Consider the following 20,398-nt stretch of genomic DNA (forward strand, 5'->3'; position numbering starts at 1 on the left):
TTTTAAGGTGTCTTGCCATGAAAAACTTGGAAAATGGGGATCAACATTTCAAAATGACAGAAAGCTCACTGCAGTAAAACACTTTGAGTGCACCATGTATCCATCTCCTTTGTGCTTTTGGGTTTTCACAGAGTTTCTTGAAGTTTTCCAGACTCCTGCTACTGCTGTATTTATACTGCGATCAATCGAATGCCTCTTGACAAATCGGCTCCACATAAACAAATGATTTAACTTTTAAATTAAACTCAACTAGCTACACCGAAGATGAGTTTCAAGGTTTGAATTATTTTCAACATCTTGAAATGAATCCGTGAATCTACTTGAATTCAATATCGTGAAGCAATGAATATGATAAACAACTTAAATATGAAATTTCTCTACATATAGCCAATCAGTTTCTGTGTTTTCAGCTGGAGAGCTTTCAAGGTTCTAGGTCATTCGATGGCTTCTAAAGTCTCCTAGCCTAGCCACGCTACACCCATGTTTCTGACGGCACAAGGGTCTAGGCACGCTCGACAGGCAGGGAGGCGGGCTTAAAGGTTGTCTATCAAATCACTCTGCAGCAATTGGGTAGGTATACAACCAATCAGCGCAACGAATAGGCTCCTACAGTGCCGGAAATCAGAGGATGCGGTAGTTCGATGAAGCCTTATTTATACAGTCAATGGGTGAAGCTCAAGTATATTACAGACATGTTAACAGAAAGATTATTCAGAGTCGGTGCTAATGGAGCTCAACGACTGTTGTCGTTTTTGTTGTCGACCCTGGCAGAGAATTAAATTCGTTGCCGTGTGTTGTCTAGCGCGGCTAGGCTAGTTGTTTCCGGTTGTTTCTGTCAGAATCGTCGCGCCTCTGTCGTCACTTAGTTACGCCCGCCTTCTGACTCTACACTTGATGGTGATTCGTCCGGCCAGTTTTAGGAGCATCCAACCAAGAGCCTTATGGAGGGTAACTAGACCCACCCTGGCAGAGAATTAAATTTGTTGCTGTGGGTTGTCTAGCGCGGCCAGGCTAAAAGTCTCCCTCTTTCCTTACAAAATTAGTAAATAGAACTTCGAGTACAGATAAAGTTGCTCCCAAAGGTCAGGAGTACAAGTCCATGCTCAAATGACGCTGGATGTTCAATACCCAGAGTTCAAACATGTTGGCTAAACTTTACGTGTATTAATCCACATCTGCAAAACTTCTCGCTTCGGCAGTCCACCTCATTTTACGTGCATATTAATGAATTTGATATCGGACTATTCACGTTCCATGAATAATAATCGTTGGAATTTAGGATACTCATTACATATGTATTACATGAGTAGCAGGTGGGGTAATTTGAGTAATTTGTGGCTATATGCAGACATTGGGATGATGGACGGTGTCTGGAGAAGACAAGCTGAGCCGGTCAGTGGATCTACTGCAGAGTAAGGAGAATTTAGGCTCATCATAAAAGATTTCTCCTTGCCTCTTATTTCACTTGGACATTTTTATGTTTTTTTATTTTCTACCTCATTGCAGCCGTGAGCTGCCTGCTGATTTACACACACTGGCAGTGAAGCTCAGAGGCCCCGAGAGATGGTGCCCTCTACCCCTCCATTTCTTTCCCCCCTTGTTTCTCCACCCTCCGCCGTCTTCCGGCTGCCACCGCTGGCAGTCTCCCCGCTCTCCGGACTGGGCCTGAGCAAAGAACTCCCCCTCTACTCGTTCCTCATCCCTAACAAGACGTAAGTCTGGAGGGGTTGTTATTTACACATGATCCTATGACACACAGAGGGCCACGTTTCCCTGTGCCAACACACAAATTCACATATGTATTGGATATATCTGTATATGTAGATATGTCTATATATATGTGTGTGTGTGTTTGCATAAAGTCATAAAACACTTGATACACAAAAAATATTTAGAGCGCAAAAGGTATCGCAGACACTAAAAGACAGCGCTCGTATTCCATTGCAGAATTCGTAAAATATGTTGGTCTGTTCTTTTCTATGAAGAAATGTGTTGGTGAACTTTTGTGAATACATAATTAAGCCAAAATTACTCCTATTCATGTGAGTTTTGATTTAAATTAAGTTTTGTATTTGAATATTTGGGATTCTTTTGGAGGGAGAAGACATAAACAAGAGACAAAGTGACTGTAAGATGTTAATGATAAATTTGAACTGTTTCATCATTTGTACTATAAATGTAATGTCCAGAATTACATATACCCCTTTAAATTTTCACTTTTTTTGGGGGAAAAAATGTAGCTACTATACTATTCAAAAATAGTTCTGGTAAATTCTCTTAGAACATTCTCGTAGACTATAAACTGAGAACAGCTGATGTAGTTAGTTAGCTAGTTAATTGCAGGTAATGACTAAAACCAAAGAGCTAAGTGGGCTGCTGTTAGGGTTCGTCACTGACAGAGAGCTGCACATTGTGGCTGCTCAGAAGACGGCAAAAGGCTATAAAGTCATATCCAAGTCTTTTCAAGGTCTGGTGGTCACGACAAAACATCATGTTAAAGTACAAAGAGTTCCACACTGAAAACTGTGTAAATGGTGTGGCAGGAAGCCAAAAGTAATCCATGCACTTGCGGAAATGGTAGAAGCCAAAAAACATGCAAGGATCAGCACCAAGAGCATCCTGATGAATGTGACAAGTTCTGGTAGCAACATGTCAATCAGACATGTCAACAGACCAAGACCAAGGCTGGTCTCCATGGATCACACCAAGGTGGACTCCACTTCTCCAAGACAGACACACTAAAGCTCAGCTGGACAAAGAAGAAAGCTACTGCTCATCATTTCTCTGCTGGATCACATGAACATGGAGCTTTGGACACAAAGAAAGGAGAAGCATGCAAGGCCAAGAACAGCATCCCCACGGTCAAACATGGTGGGAATGTGATGCTTTGGGGTTGTTTTTCAGCCAAAGGACCGGGCAGTTTGGTCAAAGCAAACAGCATCGCAAGAAAAGAGGAGCACTTAAAGATTGTGGGGGAAAACATCAGGCAGTCTGCAGAAAAACTGCTCTTTGGGCAGCACTGGAGCTTCAAACAAGACAATGATGTAAAACATGAAGCCATAATGGTGAAGAGAAAACAGTGAGAAGATGTTGGAGCAGCCCAGCCAGAGTCCTGACCTGAATCCACCCAGAATCTGTGGAGGAACTGATGAGCAGAGTGATGGAGAGGAAACCTTGAAGCTTAAAAGTCTGGAGATGTACACTTGGAGGAACTAAATGGAGACATGAAGAAAGACTGATAGACACTTAAACAACTGTTTGACTAATTTGTTGGAAAATGAAGGCTTAGTTTTGATTGCTGGACATGACATTTTTGGTTAAAATGCCAAAAAAAATAAACAACAGAAGTAGTTGAACTGTATAATTAACCTTTCTAGCACAACATCTTACTGTGCTTTCCCTCTTGTTAATATCATTTCCATACAGAAGAATCCTACTAATCCACCATAAATCAAGATTTAGGATAGGTATGAATAGTTTGGGGATCAACTGTACATAAACATGTACACAGCGGTGCAGGATTGTTGTCTTAACACAAGGCCCTTCCTTCTCATCCATCTGTTTTCTGCACACGCCAGAGGAAGCATATCTGATTTTACACACTGTATTATTTCAGGAAACTATGAAGCCGTGATCTCAACTTCCTCCCCCTCCTCCTCGGGCCCATGTGTTCAAGGCAGAGGAGCTAGTTTCACGCTGATCAGCTCTGATTCCACGAGATGGGAAGCTGTTGCTCGCCTTGGTACAGTGATCACGCCCGTTCCCAGTAATTGCTACATCCACACACCAACAGGCGACAGCATGCGGAGGGGAAATAGCAGGTATAGCTTATGCATAACTTGGGGGGGGGGGGGGGGGGGGGGGGTAAGGCTGCTGGGGTTGATGAATGACGGATAACTCGAATGTCGGCTCATTTCCATCTGTGACATTTGAGTGACGGAGAAAATTGTTTCAGCCTTGAGGAAAAGTGTTTTTTTTTCACCAGATTGAAGCAGGTATTAGCTCTTGTGCGCACACATGCACACACAGAGAGCTCACACAGCTACAAGGACAGATGTACCATCTGAAAATCCTGTTTTGGCTGTCAGGTTGTGGAATTTTTGTGGCCCTCAGTAAATCACAGCTGAGCATTGGCATGAAATGTGAGAGACCTTGAAAAATGTTCACTGGAGGAGTTTGTTATTAACACTTCAGTTCGCTCCCAGATCATTTAGCTCATCGGCCCCTATAGTGAATGTGGTTGTTTTGCTATCTAACAAGCTGCACATCACCAGCTTGAGCCATTATCATACCGCTGCCGTTGGTGTCTAATTCTGGCACCGTTTCTTTAGGTCTCATCCCCTATCTGTTGGCAGTAGCAGCTAGGTTTCTCTGATATCGACTCATCCCGATTCCACACAGTTGCAGTCACAGAGATTTAATATCTCAAGTGGTGCTGAGCTCCTATTGCTACTAATGGATTCTGTATAATGTGGCACTTAAAATGCATGAGCAGTCTCTGATTTATCAGTAATTTGCCTCCACTGGAGCATATCTCCCTCAATACTTCCATTTGTTTTTAGCTCTGTGGAGGAGCCCTGATTGGGATTTCATATTGTTTCACATTTGACCATTTTTCCATCGCATAAAATGGATTTTTGCCTTTTGTGATCCTGCGTTAATTACACAACAGAGGGAATAGTAAGTCAAGCCCGAGTTCACAGGCACGAGGTGGGGTTTATTTGAGCTGTCGTGGCAGAAAAGACGTGCCGGCTCGGCCTGAGGCAGATGGGCGTCTCCCAGAGGACCCATTTTACTTTATCTGGTGTTCTACTGTTTTATGTGTCAAACAATAAGCATACTAATTACATTAAACAGAGCTAAAGCATTTGTGGAATTACAGAAAATGTACATTCAACTTACTCTTTTACGGTTTTCTAGCCTAAATGCACCCTGAAAACTGAGCTCTTTTACTCTCTCCTTATGTTTTCACTCCATCTGAACTCTTTAGGGTCAGAGTACATGGAGCAGAGAGCTGCTAGCAATTGATCTGATGGGTTTAAATGTGTCAGTATTGTCAGAGCCGTGCTGACAGGCTAAACTACAGCAGCTCAAGGTTAACAGCCAGTCGAGAAGAGTCACAGACCATTGAAAGAGAAGTCAATACTCCCGGACAGATCAGATTAAAGCCAGCAATGTAAATGTTTCTATCCATGGGATTGTACGCAACGAGCAAGGCTCCACTGTTACGAAGGGCCTGTTTCAAGCTATGTGAGGGGAACTCGGTGTCTGAAAGTCGAACAAGATTCATTCCTTCCATGTACATGTTCAGCATATTTAACAACCTCCTACAGATGCTTCCTTATTTCGTATGTAGCCAAGACTGCCCAACACAACCTTCATCACTCCCATAAATATTTGAACAGAAACTAGAATTAAGTTGTCTTAAGTGTTTTAATTACTTGAAATTTATGTATTTTATTAATTTGTTACACGGGTCGTGCATATTTTCAGCAAGATTTTGGGGGGAATGTTGAATGCTAATGTCTCTATTCATTCGTTTATAATTTTGGTGACTAAAAATTGTCAAATTAAGCATATTGTGTCTTGCAATACTGGAATTGGCTTAAAGATTAAAAATTCCTCCAAAATTGCCACAAGACAGAGACATATAGTGGATATTTCAATGCATTTTCTTAGATGTACATACATAAGAGAGACAGTCAAATATAGGTCAAAAATATACATTTCAGCTGAATAGATCACATTATAGTTGTTTAATTGCTGACTGGCTGCTAAAATGATTATCTGATGAAGTTTATTTGGCAGGGAGATGAGTAAAGAATTGCAGAAGGACCTAAAAATTGGACAAAAATACATTTTCAAGAAGGGAAGTATGCATGCATTTCAGTAAAACTGCCTTGCCTCAACACCCTATGCGTGTTTTGTGAATGCATTAAGAAGCATAAACCTTCTTCTGAATATCCAGCTAAAGCAAACACCTGCAGCACTAGCAGCCTTTGTGCATGCGTTTGAAGATGGAGGATAATAATGACAGCCACTGACAAAGGTGGCACATGCATGTACCGCATTAGCATACATGGATCTCCACCCACACATCTTCAGGAAAGACATCCCACCTGCAAGTCTGACTTTATGGGCTTTTTCTGCTGCCCAAACCGTTGTGCTGCTCAGAGCTTGGAGAGGGTCTGAGGTGACGTCACCTCTCTGTAGCATAAAGCCTATTGTCTGTTCCTGTTCTGAATTCCTAATGAATCACAGGGATGCTGCAGAGAGGAACAGCTAATCTAATTAGCTGTGCAGATATGTCAGTTTGCCTTCGCTCTGCTTAGTGGTCATTACCTCTGCATAAGTGTGATGGTGCTCACTGTGGGAGAACAGACATGCACACACACGTGCAAAGACAAGAGAGCACAAAGCAAAGGAGGCGGCTAGAAAGGGTGGCCTGTCAGTGCAGCTGGCATTTTGCTCAGGAGGGAGCTGTGTAGCCTGTCTACTTGGTGGCCTCTCAGACAGGAGCGAGTCCATCGGGATCCTGCAGGACTCTCCCACCCGCCCCACACCTGACAGGGGGGCTGTCTGAAAACCCTGCAGAGACCCTATTATACATGTCACACCGATAAGCACTGCAGTGGCCACCAGATGACAAGCTCCTCCACTTTATTAGGAGTGGGAGAGGCATTAGGCTGTCACTGCTGAAGATATTACATTGTTACCCGCACACATGCGGCCAGTTTTCACAGTACGAATGAGCAAAAAGTCAAGATGCTTCTGTGAAGTTTGTTTATGAAGCTCATGTAGACAGTTACAGCATGTGAACATACAAACAGATACATGCAACAACACTGCCATCTTTAGGCAAATTGTTGCTACAGCTAATGCAGGCAGAGCACAAGGATAAGACTCAGTGAAATACATAATGTGCAAAATATACAGTTAATACATTTCCATTGCTATTTACTCTCCAAGTTTCAAGCTGAAGTGTCTAACTGTGACCATAATCAGTAGTGATGTGTTTATAAATGGAATAATTTGGAGCAGTATGACAGGGTAACAGGTCAATTTCCCGTTCACAGATCCAAAAAAACTTGTATGAGATATAAGTGTGAGTAGACTCCAACATTCTGCCAGCAGCATGACGATGATGTTTTTATGTAGAACCAGACGAGCTGCTTAACATTTCCTCTTGACTGCTTCCCATGAGCTCGAGTAAACCTGCACTCTTTGATTTGTTCAGCACCAAATCTTTAATCTTGTGTTCTGGGTCTCTGCACTCTGAGCTGGAACAAGACAGACAAGAAGAGTGGAATTAGATGGAAGGATATATGATATAATCTGACCTTGGAAATACATCAGTGACTAAAAAGCATATTTTTGCCATATTGTACCTATCTGAGTCAGAGTCACAGGACAAGCTGAGGTCCTTCTGCAGGTCCTCCACTGAGTGGAACCTCCTCAGACCGCATCGCTGGACGGCCTGAGCCACAGAATAGTTTGTCCGTCCGGCAGCACAGGCCTCCATTTTGGCCACGCTGAGCTGTGACTGCAGGAAAAGGTGCAGGCAACTGTCAGACAGCAGCAGAGGGCTCTGAAGGATCCTAAAAAAATAGAACAATAGAGGCATTTTATTCAGTATAGTGTATTGCGGTTGAAAGTGAAACCAGCAGTCGTGTGTGGTCTGGTATTTGTAGAAACTCTATGTGCAGTTTTCGAATTCTTGTCTTGTAGTATGTCAAAGTTCAGAAATTGATATATTGATGAATCAATCTTCTTACTGTTCCAGAAATGTCTGGAGGCCTTTCATCCGATCACCAATCTGCTGAGCATTGTTTAGACTGAAAAAGGGGTTTTTGGGGGGCAGCTCTGGTAGCTTTATTCTGTAAAAAACACGAGCAAAGAAAAAAAACTGAGCAAGTTCTGTTGTTTTCGCTAAAACTGTCATCGCAGAACACAGAGAATGGACTTACCTCAGCAGTGAATTTGCTTGTAGTTTCTGTCTGAGCCATACAAACTCACTGTACCTCCTTCTTACAGTCGAAATCTTCTTGGTGAAACAGACACTGTCGGTCTAAAACACGATACACCAGTGTGACACATGTTTTACAGTAAGCTTCTCTAAATGAATATAGAGATTGAAGAACTCTTTTTTTAAAATCATTTTACTTACATGTAAGCAAATTTCATAGTCTATGTAGGCGTGCCAGAAATCATTCTTTTGTATCCGCGGGTCCCGCACCCAGACACTGATGATCTGCTGCATGGATGAGGCAGAAGAGACGCTGAAATTCTGAACTGAATGCACTCTGTTAGGAAAAGTGGGAAGGTTTTTGTTGGCAGATAGAGGAAGTACTGTGACCAACATGGCAAGAATCAAAATAGGAAATTCCCAGTAAGTATCCTTTTGTGCTCAGTACAAAAAAAATGTCGCTGTTTTGTTCAGGCTCTTCAGGTTTGAGGATTCTGGATTTAACATGATTTCTTAAAGGTCTTAATAAACATAAACATATATATATGAAATTCTCAGACTTAAAACAGACCTACCTGACCCTCGCTGTGGCCATTTCCTTCCCTCATAATCCAAAATGTTTAAAGTTTGAATGTTAGTAACGTAAAATAGGACAGATAATGAAAGGCTTAGCTCAGCAGCACTGTTTTTTATTTCCACTTTTATTGTCCAGGGAGCAAAGGTTTCAAAATAAAGTCACAAGACTGAGATAAGCTCCTCCCTGTCACCGTCAAATCCTGCTGATGACTAAATAACAAGTCTGCTAAGTCTGCATGTACCAACATGACTACACTGAACAACAGAAGTGAGTGCAACAGTGTGTAAAACAACTTGAGTATCAAATGTCAAAAGCCAAAAGCATTCTTTCTAAGCTAACAAGAAGACTTCAGAAAGATAGTATTGAAAACACAGGCCTCAAAATAGAAAATCTGTATAAGAAAAGTAAATACACCTGTGATCACTGATACCCAAGTTAGAAAACATGTGACCATTGAAACAAAACTGAGGACATCTGTGTTTCCAATCAGTGAAACTGTCTAAACACAGTTATAAATGAGCTGTGAATGGCAGAACTCTCTATGTTTTGAGCCTATCGGTGGCTGTCTATCTGCATGTCTGCATCACAGCTGCACGTGGAAAAGAATTACCAGAGGAACTGAAAAATGTGGCTGTGTAACCACACACACACACATCGAAAAAGACACAGGGAGACCAGTGATCTAAAATTTAAGTTGTAGTAGAGTGTAGAACAACCCATAGCATCACTAATCAGAGCTGCAGGGGTCCTTCTGCTAAAATGACGCCATGCATCGTGCACTGCTTCAGCAGTTCAGCTCTGAAAAACAGAAACAGGTGCTTCAGCCTTGGCACAGTCATTATCAGTGGAAGTCAGAGTTCCAGTGATAGGTTACATGTGTAAAATGCATTCCAAATCACAACTTCTATTGACGATGTCCAAGAAAAAAGAAAAAAAGTCTTGTTTGCTTTTTGGCACAAAACTTGCGAGATAAAAATTTGCTAAATTTCATGAAATGTGAAACTGATGACTATTGGGAGCATGTTCTTTGTTCAGATTGGACCAAGATTGATTTGTTGCACAGATGCAGTCCAGCTTGTTTGGTGTGAACTTGGTCAGAACTACTACAGTGAACGCCTTGGCCTGACAGCAAAGAACAGAGGTAGGAGTGTGATGATATGGAGCTGTATGAATGCATATGTTGTTGTGAGATGACATTTACAGACTGTGACGACCCTCCACCTGGACACCAGATGTGTCTGTTCCACTCATCACCTGACTGAGCCACACCCACAATCTAGAGGCTCAGCTGCACTTCATCTGACCCACTTCCATTCAAACTGGCTCTCTGACAGGAGCTGCTGCCGTGTGGAGCTCCAGCAGCATGATTCTGGGTTTTAGTTTTGAATGCCCATTTGGTTGGTTTGTGTGGCAATAAACTGTTTTTAGTTGCCGCCTCTTGGTTTTGTTGCGACTTTTGGAGCCGAGTTGTAACAAGATGCAGCATCAATGTCTGAATATCCTGGCTAACAAAATGACTCTTCATCTACTAGGAATTTGGCAGAAGAGGAATAATTCTGCATGATAATGTCCAATGGCTTGGCTAAGAATGTCGTCTGTTTCAACAGACCGCCTTTGGGGCTTTTTAAAGAGAAAGGTAAAGCAACATAACCCATCCAGCAAAGTAATGTATTTACTCTAAAATGGCACAATTTGACATTTAGGTGACATTATATAGGGATGTACTCACTTCTGTTGTATACTGTGCCTTAGACACGTTTTAAAATCAGCTGTCATCACATCGGATTTTACCATTTGTTTCAGTTATGTTTCCCTTTTTTTGTGATGTGACAAATGGGATCATAAAAAAGATCAAGAGAATCTGTCACAAAAAGTTTTCCTTTATTCACAGACTTCACAGATCCATGGTCAACAGTTACAGCAGTTCAGTAGCAGGTGAGTTTTAGGAGGTTTAAGGTTCAGCTGAGTGTCCCACAACAGTTATGGGAGATATGTTGAGTCAGGACAGCGCCATCAGGAAGCAGGTATCAAGTACATAGAGCTGTGTAACTACAGCCAGCAACAATGCCCTGCGGAAATGGACAGTCTTATATCTAAAGTGCTACATTTAACAATCGTCTGACCTATTGTAGGTGCACAAAAGTTAGTTTCAACAGGTGAAAATGGCAACAGGTTCACTCTGGAAGTGAGGCCTTTTTGACTGACAGGACTTCACTTTGGGTAAAAGCATCAAGTTATAATTTAGTAAAGAGGAAAAGGGAAACATCTGGGAAATTTCCTGTGGGCCACATTGTTTTATATTTCACCACAAGGGTCATACAGAGACACAGAAAGACACAGTAAAAGCTGTGGCTGTAAAAATCTCACACAATACAAGTCCAAACAACAGGTCTATGATGTGTAGCTCTACGTGAACTCAAGGTACGGACAGGACAGCAGTTAGTTCACTCTGCCGGCTCAGTGCGGCTGTACAGGTTAGAAAGCTCACACTAATCAACCAAACACCACTTCCAGTGAGAGATACTCGTGGCTAAACAGGAGTATAAATTACTAAACATGACAATATATTAAAAACAAAACATCCACAGTGATTAAGTCTGCTACATGACACGTGAAATAAAAGCTGCAATGGGTTAGTTTGACCTCAAGTCAGCTGCTCCACACAAAGGTTAGTTTTAGTCTCCATCGCGGTGTCGAAGGCACAGTGACCTTTACCGAGCACCACGGAGCAGAGAGCACTTTGAAAAACCCGTCCCCGCCGAGGATTCCCCGCACCTGCTAGAAAACTACCTGCAGCGGGACGTGATTTCACACAGCGTGCCTCTAATGTCAGCTGAAGGAGGACACTTGATGGAGGTTAAACTAAGCTTCAGGTGAGAGCGCAGCTGTTTATCTGCTCTCCTCGGCGTTAAGCCTACACGCGTTTTTTTTTAAGTTTTACTGCTCCTCGTCTCCACTGTGCCAGGTCAGCTTCTGCTCGTAGAAGTCGATGACCACCTGGGGACATCTGGCGCTCGCTTCGCGGGCCGGCAGCAGGGCCACGTCATCAGAGTTCTTCCTGCGGGGAAACGAGCAGGAGGAGGAAAACATTCAGATGGGCTCCCCGCTTTTAACGTATGCAAAATATTTCAGCAGCAACACACACTTCAGACAGTTTGGGAAAGCTTATTATGGGGGAGGAAAGGCTAAAGGGACTGCATCACATTTTAATAAAGCAGTCACGCTGGAATTAATGTTGCTGCAAGATATCCAATACATCATTTCACAGACTTTTAGGCTATGGCTGCAAATACCAACAACTCATTGCTGATCCATATGTCTGATTATCTTCTGGAATTATTAGTTGTTTGGTCTATGAAATGGTAAAAATGTTGATTGTTTGCCCAAGATGACCAAAGAAATTCGGTTAGAAAGAAATCAGGAAATATTCACATTTAAGAAGCTGGAATGTGAGAATGTAGATGTTTCCTCCTTCAACAAATGAGTCAAAATGAGGACTTATTTATCAAAATGAATCGGTTATTCGTTGCAGCTCTATTTTATGGATCAAGCTCCAAGCACCAGATTTTGCACTTCCCCACAATGTGACTAACTGAATGCTTTTAGTTGTGGGAATTCTGAACAAAAACAGCCCTGTGCTGAAAAGAAATCATTAAAAATGTCAGTGTTGTTTGCTTAAGGCAGTGGCTCTCAAAGTGTGGGTCTGGACCCCTCGAGGGGGTCACAAAATACAATTTAAAAACAATTAGAAATAGCATCCCCTGGTGTGACTGCGACCTGAAAGGACTGAGCCATTTGGAGAATGGATAGATGGAATAGAAAGTGCTTATTTTAACCATAGATGTTGAGAAAAAAAACAAAAAAAAGAGGAAAAACTGAGTCTGCTGCTCACACAGATTGCACACTTGCTCAGTAGTACATGGAGATTATTTTGACTAAAGAGTTGCTTTTGGTAGGTGTTTGGATAGAGTCTTTGTTAAACAGGAATAAGTACATTTTAAATAGTTTCACTTAAATAATTCAGATTTAAACCACCATAAACGCACAAACAGTAACAAAAACACAAAGTTCAGCAACTTGACGAAACCCAACCGGGTCCAGACACTCAACTGATGTGGCTTCAACCTGGTCACCTCTGGATAAGTAACGATTATCAAGGTAAGATCATTTCTTTATCTTTATTTGTGTTGATTTATCTGTGTTTTCATTGTCTTAGCAACACTGAAGTTATAACCTGTGTACATCGATAAATTAAGTGGTTAAATTCCAAGTAATGTGGTTAAAATCAAATTAATTTTTTTTTCTGCTAGTCTTTGTTACAAATTATATTGATGATCAACGTCAACTGGAATTAAATATTTAACTGAGATACATTTTACAGCTAAATCCTAGTCTGTCCTTCAGCCACCTCCAGGGAAGGTGGAATGTCTGGCAGTGGGTTTCTGGGAGTTGGGGATTACGTTATGACTCGAAGGTCTTATAAACACGACACAGCACTTCTTCTCTGCAGATCAATGCATTGGATTGAAACAAAAGTTTAACCGGATCCCGTGATTTTAACCAACAATCGTAATTTCTTGGTATTTTTTTGCTGGATTCCCCTGCATTGGCACCTTCACAGCAACCCAGTCTCCCAAGAATTACATTCCTATGACATTTCTAAAAAGCTACAGCAACTGCATTCTCATCGGTTTTCAAAGACACTAAATGTTTTCTGTGACAGAGTCAGAAAGGCTTCCACTACAAAAGAGCCACAAAGTCTGCAGAAGGAGATTGTTTACACAGGAGACCAGGGTTTATTATTCTTAGGCTTAAGTTTGGTTTTGACTTGTTGCTTACTTTTGGTTTCCACTGGCTTTTTGGCTAGCTGGAGGAACCAAAACGACGTGGTTAGTTTGGGAAATAACACAGTTTGGGCTAAATCACAATGTATTTGAAGCTTCTCTTTCATTTTCTGAGTTACCAGGACGGCAAGTCTGGCTACATTTATTATACGACACCGAACAAATAAAGTAAATGGCAAAGATGTGTTGATATGAAACATTTCTGATGAGTTGCAAGTATCTTTCCCTAAATATCATAAATGAGAATGCACTTTAAATGTTTTAGAATGTAGTTTTTAGAGAAGGGTGGCTCACAGAGAAACGCATTGTTTTCAGTGCTTTAAATGCCCAAATCTTTCCAAGATATCCTGTTCATCGACATTTTACGGTCTCGAGGTTTGGCAGCTTTCTCAAACCTGTCCAAGTTCCTTCAGAGCCACTGGGGACTTTAAGTGTTTTCGCAAACCGTGTGCTAATCCCCATGACTAATAAAATGACCTTTGTGTAAAAAAAATAAAAAAATCAGTGAAGCTGCAATTGTTGATTTTGCAAAGCTTTTTAGTGAATAAACTGTTAAAATACACAGAGTCCAATCCAGAAAAAAGACCACTGACTTTAGATTTCATCAGAAAGTAAACATCAAAAAGCTTGGCTGCTCCACTGGCCTACTTTCGATCTTACACATACTAAAAACCCCTCTGATTATGAACTTCATTGTTGAGTGCAATGATGACATCAAAGCACATCTGCTGCATTTAGAGCTGCTCTCTGCAATCTGTTACTGATCTCACGTGGTGTCAGAGTCCATATCATCCAACCTTTGTCTTCCTTGTAAATGATACAGTCGCTTGTACGGAAATTGTTTGTTACTGCATACCAACAGGAACCGTCATAAATCTGACACTACAAGCTCTGTTATCTGTGGTTGGAACACTGCAGTTTTGAATATGTGATATATATTTTTTTTTAAACCATCAGACAAACACTGAACCAAAACGCTGGCGTGCGGTCAAGGACGGAGCAAAGAGGAAGCAGCCGAGTTACCATTTGACGAGGAACATGAGCTCTCCCTTTCGGTCCGTGGAGCCGATGATGCACTCGGGCTCGAGGTAAGTGCTGAGGTTAGCGGGGGCGTCTGACTGCTCCTCATCCGGCTGGAGGACGAGGCTGCTGTTGCTCTGCACAGCGTGAGCCTCCTGTACACACGACTGCAGAGAAAATGACAAGAACAGAAGGGCCAGCAGTTAGTAAAAACAACCAAGGAAGCACCCACATCAGCAGACACACTAAGCAAGTGTAACTTCAATAATAAAGTGCTTTTAAAATGAGGGTTTACTAAGTTCTTTGATGAAGCAAAACAACAACCAGTCAATAAAGTCAAAGAAAGCAGAGCAAAGATCAGGAAAATGTGGAACAGAAACGGCATAAAAATGCAAAACGTGAGCAATAATAATAAAGTAATAAAAGCGACAAAACTGAAAAACAAATAAAAGTTGACAAGACAACATAATGTAAGAGTAGGTCTAGAAAAATGATTTTCCTTGGAAAGAAAAATCTATCACTTCCTCCCATCTGACCCTCTCAGAATCAGCTACTTTAGACTGAAGTCATGCTAAATGTTACGTTCACACTATGAATATTTTCCAAGTAATGGTGCTGGAATTATCGCTGATTTAATTCCTGGAGTGTCCAGAATCTCAAACTTTACATCTTGAGATTGTCAAAACATGACTAGAAGATGAGCTTGGTATGAAAAAATGAGACCTTTCATGTGCCACCTATCACACATGCTGGTATGAGCCTTGAAAATTTACCCAAAATGCACTAGTTTTTTTTTTTTTTTAAAGTTTTCTCCGGTGAAATGTCAGAAAACACCTCTAGAGTCTGTCATAGATATTAAACTGGTGCATTTTTGCTGTTGAAAATATGGCTAAACTATGATATTGAAGCTTAAAGTTGATTAGAGACAGAAAAGCGGCACAAAAAAAGAGATTTTGGCATTAGATTGTGACACCTGGAGTGGATGGAAATATGATTTGGCTGCAGCTCAAATGTGTTTTTCAGCCCTAATAGTATAAGTGTCCATCACCTGTATTTATGAGGATCAAAAATGCCACAAAATAAAAAAAAGTGCAACCTTTCATCAGACCCCTCTGCACTTTAACGGCTTGTAACTCAGAAAATATTCTCTTTTTTTGCATGGCTTCATTAAATATATGTTAAAGTTACTGTACATGAAGATCCAGGTGATTCTAAGGGGATCAGGTGGAAACTTTTTTTCAGATTTGGTTGATTGATTTTTTTTTTTTAATGGAATGACAGAGATATCAGTGATTCTGTGAGCATTGTGTCCTCAGGCACATTGCTCCAGAAATTAAAGAGCTCTAATGGCAAATGCACATTTAAGCTTTTATTTTGGAAAAACAAGAAGAGCTCTAAGTGAAGAGAGGCTGAGACCAGAACAAGGAACCAGCAGAGAGGAGCAAGGATTGGATAACAAGTCAACTAGTAGAAGCAGTAAGAAGCTGGGCTGCTGTCTGGGTGTGGTATTTCTGTTTAACTGTACATGCCCGTTGTGAAACAAAGGAAATTCAACTGCTTTCACTTTCAGGATCATTGCAAAACTAACCACCTTCACACGCCATTTAGTTTTAGAATGAGTCTTAAACTGCTCAAAAGGAGGGAAAAAAAAGAAGAAGCAGGAACAAACTCTGCCACATTGGTCAGATGATTTTGCTCAACAGCAGAGCAGCTTCTGAATGACAAAAAAAAAAAAAAGGTGGATTCTAATAATACGCTTTGTTTCCCCGTTACAGATTTAGGCGCAGACATTCTGTGAATAACGTGGAAAGAACACACTCACAATTTCCGTCTCCTGCTCGCTCATTTCTTCCTTGGGGATGAACACTTCGTCGTCCTCGGGGTTGTAGGTTCTCAGGAACTCCTCGATGAGCTCAGGACAGTCCAGGTTGTCTTCGGGCTCCCAGGTGTTTTCTGCACTGTTGGGAGGGGAAACACAGATGTTTCTCATCAGAGATAAACAACACGTGAGACAATAAAACACCACACTCACTCTGTGAAGCCTTTCCACTTCAGATAGTACTCCACTCTTCCATTAAACACTCTCCGGCGGATTATTGTCTCCACCACAAACTCCTGGACAACTGTGGTCTCCTCTGTCTTCCTCTGTTTGGCTGTTTGCTTCTTTCTCATTCTGCAGGAATATATAAGAAAAAACAGAGCGAAAGAAAGTGAAGAATATAGATGATAATATTTGTTTTATTGGCTAAGACGCCACACTGAGGTCGTAAATAGGCGCTTTCATGTCCCTGCTGGAGCTCTTTGTTTTGTTTTTTTTTGTTTTTTTGCAGAACAACATGGCAGTGGTGAGTACTGTGCCCTTCACACGATGCTCCTTAGTACAGCGCTCCACCTGCTGTTTCTTTCGGGAGCTTCTTCAGTCCAAAACGCAACATGTTAGTATGAACCTAAGCGCTGCCCACTTTCACCGTGTTTAGCCCAATTCCGCCTTAAAAACACGAGTGGAAACGCGCCGCAAGTGATGCCACAACACGCTGGGAATGAACAATATGCACGTACGCTCTCGGTGTTTACTTAATCTCGGCGGACAGCCTGCTGCTGCTGCTCGGCTCGGCTCGGCTCTGCTCCCGTCGCTGGAGAACTACACCGCGCCGTCGACGCGCCTTTGTGCGCAAAAATGTGCTCTTTGAGCGCGTTTAAATGCGTCCCAAACAACTTTTCATGAATGAGTTAAAATTAAAGATGGCCGTTGATGCTCGGAGGAAGTGGTTGCCAAGGGAAAAGGTCATGCCAGGAAAACCGGGAGGAGACGACGGGGACGCGCACGCCCCGCCGACCAATCAGAGAGCAGTCCGCTCGTCCGTCCCCGTCCAGCGGTCCGGAACAGCCCTGCCCCCCATGGGTGTCAGCCGGGTATGGCAGGAGGGACCCGTTGCTGGCTGGGATCACAGTCTGGCTACAGATGTGGCATTTTATTACTTATCGTCAGATAAAAACGGATCCGTATTTGGAATCTACACACACAAGATTAAAATAAATAAATTTCAATCGACTGAAAATGGATTCACCTTCATCCAAAATAAATAAATAAATAAAATAAAATATGAGCAGCTTCCTAATATTCTAATTTTATGAAATACTTCACCAGCTGTATTCTATTATATTGCATCTCTTTGAATATAATATAATATTAGATCAGATTAGAGTGTGTTGTGTTGAATCATGTTGTGTAATCACATATATTATGTTGTCATATTCCATTCTGTGCTGTTCTATTATGCTGTGTTCTTTTATATTATATTATCCCATGTTGAGTTATTCTATTCTAATGGTATTCATGTTATATACCTTTTAAGTACACCTTGAAGGTACTTGTACTTTTTATTTTTCCAGTTTGTTACCTTATACAACATTACATTTCATTGTAAAATATAACTCTAATACTTTCATATTACATATACAATACAGGAACATCTTAATACCACATTTTTTTACAGACCAAACTAAAATTAATTCCACCTTAACATCAAAATGTAGTTAATCACAATCCAAAATAGGTGATTAAAATAATGATATACAGATTTCTTTTTGCATCATATTGCTGAGGGCATTAATAATCTTAATATTTTTCTCTGAATGTATTTTGTTGCTAATGCTCAAATAAATTCCAAATACAAGACTTTTATTTTTAATTGGCTATTTTTCCTGCAGGTAAGATCTCAACACTCCTGCAAACAGTTTTCCAGGAGGAGATCTTTCCTCCTCAAACTCCCACACCACACTGCTGAGATCACAGCAAAAGCAGCCCACGGTGGGTTGATTGACGGCTCCATTTCAGCCAATGAGAACCTCCAGAGCAGCTGATTGGCCAAATAAGCACCACTAACAGGCCTTTGCACTTCACTGAATTTACCTTTTTTTCCCCCCAGCACTTCCTCTAAACCGTTCTGTAAGCCACCACTGGGGGACGCTGCATGCCTGCACTGAGCTGAAACAATCACAGGGGCCATAATGTCAATGCCCCTGCACCTCAGTTCACTAATGCGAGTGGATTTATGCAAGAAAGCTCGTAGCAAAAGACAGCAGAACAAAAGATTTCACATTGGAGCTGCCTGTGATAGTTACTGGTACAGTTTCATGCTCAGGGCAGGATTATGTAACACTCCTGTTCATGGAATATACTTACGCAACAACAGCACCATGAGAATGTAACCCATGTACAGGGAGCCAATACTGAGCACTGATACCCCTGTTTTACCTTTAATCAGAAAACACTGTGCAGGGCCCATGGGGTATGATTTAAAGTGGTGTCAACCACAAGCCGGGCAGAGTCCTGTATGGAAGATGAATGTGCCATGTGGAGTCTTCAGACAGGCAACTCATTGACTGAAATCTCAGGGGGACAAGAAATAGGCTGTATGCAAGTTGCAAATTGATGTTTGGTCATTTAGACGTGCCACCTATGTCGCATTTAACTCCCATGTGCAGTGGAAACTTCACACGGGAGGCTGGTATGATGCTCAAGACTCGCAGGTTCTATATTGATAAAGTCAAGGTGGTGAGAAGCTGTTTTCTTCTGTGATTAATTATTAGCCCAAGGCGCTCTAAACAACTTTAAGCCATTTTCTGTTTTTTGCTCCCTTGGACATTTCTTTCCACGCCAGCTTATAAACCTCCAGAGCTCTCGTTTTCCTCTCAAGTCTGTGTTAATGTGTACAACCTAAACTAATCTAACATTTCTCTTCATTTTCAGTTAGTATCTGAGCTATAGCTATGATATTAAGCCATCCTTTATAAAGGATTTAGCATTTATATCTAATTTATTTTCTAAGTAATGGTTTATAGATCAGTTTTAAGTTAAACAGGTAACAATTTTTGGGTTGCCAGGTTGTACAACAAGCTTTTGGCTGGTGCTTGTTTGGATTTTTGTCTTTTATAACACATTATTTACAACTTATGCTCTCTTTCAATGGATTTCTCTTTATTAGCTGGCACTTCATATATCCATTATAAGCAAAACCGGTCACAACTTTTGGGTTGCCAGGTTGTGAAACATCCTTTTGGCTAGTACTTTCAGGTTATTAGCTTTTATAAAACATTTATTCATAAGATATGCGCTCTTAAACAGGATTTCTAATTTGTCTGAACTGATTCTTTATAGCTTGGTTCTAAGCAAGTCTGGGAACAGCTTTTGGGTTGCCAGGTTGTGAAACACCCTTTTTCTGGTGCTCATCAAATTTGCAATTTGTATGACGCATTAATTACAGCTTATAACCCCTTTATAAAGGGTTCTTTTTTCAAAATTGGTGCCGTATTTCTCATAACAGAGCCACATCACCCTTACAATACCTCTTTTCTCCATACGTACCTGGAGAAACTCCAGAAAGCAAGTCAAGACGTGTTGGTTATCAGCCATCCGACCTGCCGTTGCCCTCTGACCCCTTCATGTCCGTTCTTTTGGGGTTTTAGCAGTGGTTGCCACAGTAACCGTGCAGCTAATAAGGCTGAGCTGTCGCTGCAGGCGCGGGAATGGCAGTAATGCATGCAGTGAGGTCCTGTCTGGATTTACTGCTCTGCTAGCCTACAGTATGGATCACTTTGGGGTCTCTGCGCCCTATGCAGCAAAGTAGGTTGTTTCAGCTTCAGATCAGAAAGGCAAGATAGTAAGTTTGACAACTTTTTGTAATGCTTTTTGTTTCTTGCATCTTCATCTTCAAACTTGGAGAAAGACAGAATGACAGAAATTGAACCTGAGATGTTGCAGTTATGGGTCTCAACCACTATGCCGCCACAACTGACAATTCCTATTTACACCAACATTTCAGCAAGAAAAATCTAAAAAAAATCATCTGTTTTCAGCTACTACACAACATTTAAATCAATTCAATACCACCTGGGTTTCAGGAGTTATACTTAGAGGGATCAGGGAGAAGTTTTATGAACATATTTCACATCCTAAATGTATTTGTAACTTAACAAGAAGCAATAATT

The 20,398-nt window shown here is 41.3% G+C and overlaps 2 protein-coding genes across 4 annotated transcripts; both read right to left on the minus strand.

Annotated features, from left to right (window-relative positions):
- Positions 1–6,769: 6,769 nt before the first annotated feature.
- On the minus strand, positions 6,770–8,689 carry snx10b (sorting nexin 10b). 3 transcript variants are annotated; one of them, XM_022194491.2, is made up of 6 exons: positions 8,542–8,689; positions 8,168–8,254; positions 7,968–8,068; positions 7,776–7,877; positions 7,389–7,598; positions 6,770–7,280 (listed from the first exon to the last, which is right to left on the minus strand). In XM_022194491.2, exons 1-6 carry the CDS (start codon positions 8,572–8,574, stop codon positions 7,151–7,153), a joined length of 663 nt encoding a protein of 220 aa, XP_022050183.1. In that variant the 5' UTR covers positions 8,575–8,689; the 3' UTR covers positions 6,770–7,150. The 3 variants fall into 3 exon arrangements, with proteins under 3 accessions (XP_022050183.1, XP_022050184.1, XP_022050182.1); XM_022194492.2 differs by having other exon boundaries at positions 8,168–8,251; positions 8,542–8,688; XM_022194490.2 differs by having other exon boundaries at positions 8,168–8,303; positions 8,542–8,687.
- Positions 8,690–10,407: 1,718 nt separating this feature from the next.
- Positions 10,408–17,200, minus strand: cbx3b (chromobox homolog 3b). The gene is made up of 5 exons (XM_022194493.2): positions 16,967–17,200; positions 16,440–16,580; positions 16,230–16,365; positions 14,411–14,574; positions 10,408–11,601 (listed from the first exon to the last, which is right to left on the minus strand). The coding sequence occupies exons 2-5, from the start codon at positions 16,577–16,579 to the stop codon at positions 11,481–11,483; spliced, it is 561 nt and encodes a 186-aa protein (XP_022050185.1). The 5' UTR covers position 16,580; positions 16,967–17,200; the 3' UTR covers positions 10,408–11,480.
- Positions 17,201–20,398: the final 3,198 nt, after the last annotated feature.

Source organism: Acanthochromis polyacanthus, chromosome 12 (genome assembly GCF_021347895.1).
Source record: "Acanthochromis polyacanthus isolate Apoly-LR-REF ecotype Palm Island chromosome 12, KAUST_Apoly_ChrSc, whole genome shotgun sequence".
NCBI lineage: Eukaryota > Metazoa > Chordata > Actinopteri > Pomacentridae > Acanthochromis > Acanthochromis polyacanthus.